Raw genomic sequence first — 6,000 nt, forward strand, 5'->3', positions numbered from 1 at the left:
TGGTACCTCTTGGGACCAAACTTTTCTCCAGAAAGCACATCGTATTCTTGGTTCCGAAGAAGATGCAACAACCCCACTGCATTCCTTTTTCTTAGACATCTCCAGCCTATAACCACTCTTCACAGAATAAGTTCCATTTGTAGTATAATGCCAAATCCATCTATCTTTGTGAAAATTAACACTCAAAGGAATGGAAGTAATAGCCTTAACATCCTCCTCCTGAAAACACAAATTTAGTAAATCAACATTCCAATTCCCAACAGGAAAAATAAAGTCACTTACTTTAGTTTCTTGATCCAATACTTGAGGGGAAATAGGGCGGAAAGAGTTAGGTCTAGGAATCCAAGCATCACCATAGACTAGTGTTTCTTGTCCATCTCCAATCCCCTTCCTCAACCCACTCAAGAGCAACTCACGACCCCAAATCAAAGACCTCCAAATATAAGAAGAAGCTCTTCCTTTATCCGCTGCCAAGAAATTACACTTTGGGAAGTATCGCGCTTTTAACACCTTATGAATCATTGTATGTTCATTGGTAAGAAGTCTCCAGCATTGCTTAGCAACAAGCGCTTTGTTAAAAGATTCCAGGTCTCTAAACCCCATTCCACCTTCATCTTTTGCCAAACACAAATGCACCCACTTTGCCCAGCTAATACCTCTGCTACATTCTGAGTTCTTCCACCAAAATTTAGAAATCATTGAGTTTAGGTCTGCGCAGAATGTTACAGGAAGTTTAAAGACTCCCATAGCATAATTTGGAATGCTCTGAGCCACCGCTTTGATAAGGAAAGCCTTTCCTGCTTTTGAAAGTGGTTTCTCTTTCCATCCATTAAGCTTCTTTCTCAATCTTTCTTTTATTCCATTAAAGCACTCCTTCTTTTTCCTACCAATCACAGTTGGCAATCCCAAATATTTCTCATGAAACTCAACAATTGGGATCGCTAAAATGCTACTCACCTCATTCCTTAATTGCACAGGAGTGTTAGGATTGAAAGCAATTGCAGACTTAGCCAAATTTATTTGTTGCCCTGCTGCCATCTCATAAATCTCGAACACCCTCTTAAGGGTTCTACAGGCCTGTGGTGTTGCTTCAAGAAAGAGCAAGCTGTCATCTGCAAAAAAACAAATGAGAAATTGGAGGGGGCCCCCTTGCAACTTCAATCCCTTTTATATCACTAGAGAGCTCAACCTGTTTAATAAGTGTAGAGAAACCCTCTGCACAAATGAGAAAAAGATAGGGAGATAAGGGATCTCCTTGTCTAATCCCCCTTTGTGGGATAATATTACCTTCCACAGCTCCATGCCTTATCAAAGAATATGAGACAGTAGAAATACATTCAAAGACCAGCTTAATAAACTCATCAGGGAAACCCAATTTCTCCATCATTTTACAAATGAAATTCCACTCAACTCTATCATACGCTTTTGCCATGTCTAGCTTCAAAGCAAACCTTGGGACTTTTCTCCCCCTTCTACATTTCATGGCATGGATTGTTTCAAAAGCCAGAATAATGTTATCTGAAATTTGCCTCTTTGGAACAAAAGCACTCTGGCTTTCAGATATAATCATTGGGAGCACACACTTTAATCTGTTAGCTATGGCCTTCGAAATAATTTTATAAATCACATTGCAAAGAGATATTTGCCTGTACTGAGTCACATATTCCAGTTTTTCAACTTTAGGGATGAGAGCTATCAAAGTCTTGTTCAGGCTTCTCACACTTTCCTGCCCATTCAGAATTTTTAGACATATCTCAGCAACTTCGTCCCCAAGAATGTGCCAATATTTCTGGAAAAAAACAGCAGACATTCCATCAATTCCATGATCCTTTGAAGGAGGCATTTGCTTCAAAGCAAACTCAACCTCATTTTTGTTGTAAGGCTTAATAAGAAAATGCTTCATCTGATCAGGCACTTTTGGACTAACCTTGTTAGTGATCACCTCTATATTATGCCCTCCTGTTTTTGCAAAGAGAGACTGAAAATAACTACTAAAAATTTTTGTTACCAATCTTTTGTCCGTACACCATTTCCCCTTTGAATTATACACCCATGCTATGAAATTAGTCTTTGTCCTCTCCTTTGCCTTTTCATGGAAATAACTTGTATTTTTATCCCCTTCTTTCAGCGACTCCACCCTTGACCACTGCTGCCACATAACTTCTTGTTTTTCCAGCAGATCTTCAATCTTTCTTTCAAGAAACTCCTTCCTCTGACTCTGTTGTTTCGAAGGATTAATACATTGCAATAATTCCAGCTCTTCTTTGCACTCCTTCAATTGGTTCTTGACACTCCCAAAAACATCTTTTTCCCATTTTTTAAAAGAAGAGGCACACTTATTGATCTTTTCTTTCACGGAAATGCAATCAGCTCCACTATGTTCCCAAGCAATCCTCACAACATCTTCAAATCCCTCTTCTTTCAACCACATCTTTTCAAACTGAAATCTGTGCTTCCTTGCTGAACTTCCATCATCATTACTCTTTTGGGCAATAAGAGTTAAAAGAACAGGCCTGTGATTAGAAACAGTACTATTCAGGTGATGAACCTTTGTTTGGTGCCACATGAGCCTAAACTCTGCATTTGCAACAACTCTGTTTGTACCATATCTGACCCTCCACTCGTACAACGACACGTGGATCTCATAAACTCGCCCAAGCACCCAAGGCCTCGGACAATCGGCATAGGCTACTGATGATATTGTCTCAAAGCAGCAAAAGATCATTACAGGGCCCAACACAGCCTACAATCGGTATCCCCTACCGATTCTGCAGAATCAACCTCGAAGCACCCGCCTGAAATATCTAAGGACTCGTGTCAACCTCATAGGGCCCTCCCACGAGTCCCACATCGAAAATGAGCGCTAAGAGCATACTAAATGCCCTCTATAAGTATGCCCCTCCCACTACAATACAGGGGTAAGACTTTTCAGCTTGACTTTTATACTTCTATATGGTCAACAGCAAGAGCTCTTAAAAACAATCTTACTTGAGCATCGGAGGGTCTTAGGCTGGTTCCACACCGGTTCCATAGACCTCACGAGCTTCGCTTATCTTCTATTCAGGATCAGCATCCAAGGACAGGAAGAATCGGCATCCAACACCCAATCGATCTCTTGATCGTCCATCCCACTTGTAAGTTGCACTCATCTCTATCTATTCAAGATTTAGCGCCAACAAACTCGATCAAGTCTCTCCCAAAGAACATTCCCATTACCATTCTTCCAACACCAAGTGAAAGGAAAACCTTCAAAACCGATATCACTCAGGCCACTATCCTCTAGAGACTTTTGGAAATTTTCCATTTGATACATTGGTCTCCTTCTAACACCATTTGAATCTCTTTCCGAAAGCAGCTCATTAAAATCACCCAAGCAAACCCAAGGGCTTATACCAGAACTCGCCAATCTTCTTAGCAATTCCCAAGAGAAAATTCTTAAGGATGTTTCAGGGTTACCATAAAATCCAGTCACTCTGAATGGTTGTATGAGATGATTATTCACCCAACAGTCTATATGGCCAGCTGATGTAGACAACACACTCACTTGAACTTCTTTCCTCCACAGCATTGCAAGACCCCCGCCCTTTCCGATTCTTTCTACATCAAAATAATTATAGATTCCCCATTTCAACACCTTCTCTTTCAACTGCACACTGGTACACTTAGTCTCTATAAGGAAAATTAATTGGGGATTTTTCTCTCTCAATAAATCATTGAGAGCTCTAAATGTCCGAGGATTCCCCAAACCTCGGACATTCCAACTTAAGATATTCATTTCTCGTGGTGGGCCATCATCTCCGGGCCCACCACGGATTCATACATGGCAATCTCATTGCTTTTTCCCTCATCCACTTTCTTGTGCTTTGAAGCTTCCCCTTCCATAATTGGTTCCCCACTCCTTTTCCCATCAATCTGCACCCGGGGAGTTGTCTGATCATGGGAGGAATTATTTGAACCACTCTCTCTTGCTAACCTTTTCCAATTCCGCCCTGTTTTGGTCTGCACGTCCTTTGGCTCTTTGCCAGCTAGAGTGCCACTCTGTGAATCAAGACCAACCCCTAACTGAATTACCACCTCAAAATCCCCAAATAAAGCTTTATCAGCTTCAGAATGAGATATGGCACAAATCTTTTGTTCTTTCATTCCCCCTTGACAATTCGGTTCAACACTTCTTGTGGAAACAGAGGAGGTTGAGCAGCCCCCTTCACTAACCTTCTTTGTCTCTGTGAGATTAGCTTTTCCATTTTCCTCCTTGCTTTTCCCATTTTCATCCCTTTGCTCAGACCTTCTAGAAATTCGTTGAGAACTCAATGACTTTGAAGTCGAGTGTCCCATTTCTTTTCCTTTAGAACCTTCTCTAGACAATTCTTTCATCTGTAATCTTCTTGCATTCAATGCCTGTGATTGTGAAGAAGCAGCTTGCATCTTGTTACTGACTTCAAGACTACCTGTTTGTTTTTTCTTTGTTGGAGAGCTGACAGCATCTGAAAATTCTCGTGAATCATTTTCCTGTTTTCCTTCACCAAGACTTTTCCTATTTCCTCTATTTTCTTCCTCCTCCTCTGAACTAGAATCATAAAACTGGCTATTTGATGATTGGGCCTGACCATAGCCTCTTGGGACCTTCTTTGTTGGATACCGCCGTTTCATTTTATTAGTACTGTGTAGCTTAATTAGTTATAGATAAATAGGCTTGTAGATGATTCATCACTTAGCTTCCAGATGACTGAAATGCGTGACATTTATTGATAAAGGCAGTGATTTCATGTTAAAATTCTTTTAAAAGTGGACCTTGTGCCTCATAAGAGTAGTAATGCTGGAAAGTCTTAATTGTAAATCTAAGGGGCCGAAAGAAGTAGAATTTGAAATTGGAGGCACTAGGAAAGGAAGGATACTGAAGGTACTCGGAAATTGTGTTTATAATTAGGTCAATCATTAATTTTTATTCAAATTATCATATGAAAATGAAAATGTCAATAACCCACTCTCAATATTCAATATACGGTATACCCCCTAAACCCATATCAATCAATATTCAATATACAAAATTACCATATCAAATATCATTCATTATTTAATATACTCAATCAATTCACATTATCAATCAAGCATAAACTCAATCAATCTAAATTATCCATCAATATGATTCATATCCATAAATTTCATTACATAAAAAAAAAATTTATCAATATCAACAATATATATTATCACTATAAATTTATTAATTTAAACTTTGCCCTGCTTACTTGTAGTTGAAAAAAAAGGGCTGCACAAGGTGGTGGTGATCGGCATTAATTGGGCCACCGGCGAAGAGTTCATGGAGGTTGTCGGAAGTTGGGAGGTTGGGAAAGGTTAGGATTTGAGAGGGTGGGAGGGAAGGGCTGTGAAATTGGGAATGAAGGGTTTGGAGGTGTTGTGTAGAGTCGGGTAGGTATGCTGTGTTTTTTTTATATATAAAAATAAAATAAAATATAAAAAAAAAAACCTAGCCCAAAACGACGTCGTTTTGAGGCCAGGTCAATTAAAAAAAATTGACTAAGCCTTGGACCAAACGACGTCGTTTGGCAAGGCTAGTTTTAAAAAAAAAGACCCGCAGCGGAGCAGAGGAAGGAATGGCTTGGGACTTTCTTCAAGCACTTGGTGTGTATACCAGGGGTCGTCCAGCAGCTGTCCAAGGGGGCTTTCATGGAGTCCCTTGCCAACTTTCCAGCCTTCTAAGGGGTCGTTCGACCCCTCTTGTCCCAACGTGCGTCTGCCCCTGGCGACACCTGGTTAATGATGGGATGTGTATCAACCGACCCGCCTTTCTTGTCAGGCTATTTCATTAATGCTCCTCTGGTTCAAGGCATGGAGGTGCAGTGGTCGGGTTGGTGACTGGGCCTCCGATCACTAGGCCAACTCTTGCTCCGTCACCTTCTGCTCGAGGAGCCTATTTGTTGATGCCGAGGGTGTCGCATGCGCTCGGGTCGGTGCATAAGCAACATGGTCCCTCAAGGCTAC

General features: G+C 40.8%; 1 protein-coding gene across 1 annotated transcript; it reads right to left on the reverse strand.

The window, feature by feature from the left end:
* Window positions 1-3,166: 3,166 nt before the first annotated feature.
* LOC148293508 (uncharacterized) lies at window positions 3,167-3,775 on the reverse strand. Its single transcript, XM_088254066.1, has one exon. It carries the CDS (start codon window positions 3,773-3,775, stop codon window positions 3,167-3,169), a length of 609 nt encoding a protein of 202 aa, XP_088110192.1.
* Between the last annotated feature and the right edge of the window lie 2,225 nt (window positions 3,776-6,000).

The sequence above is a fragment of the Prunus avium genome, chromosome 6, assembly GCF_965620075.1.
Source record: "Prunus avium chromosome 6, drPruAviu1.hap1.1, whole genome shotgun sequence".
In the NCBI taxonomy this organism is placed as follows: Eukaryota; Viridiplantae; Streptophyta; class Magnoliopsida; order Rosales; family Rosaceae; genus Prunus; species Prunus avium.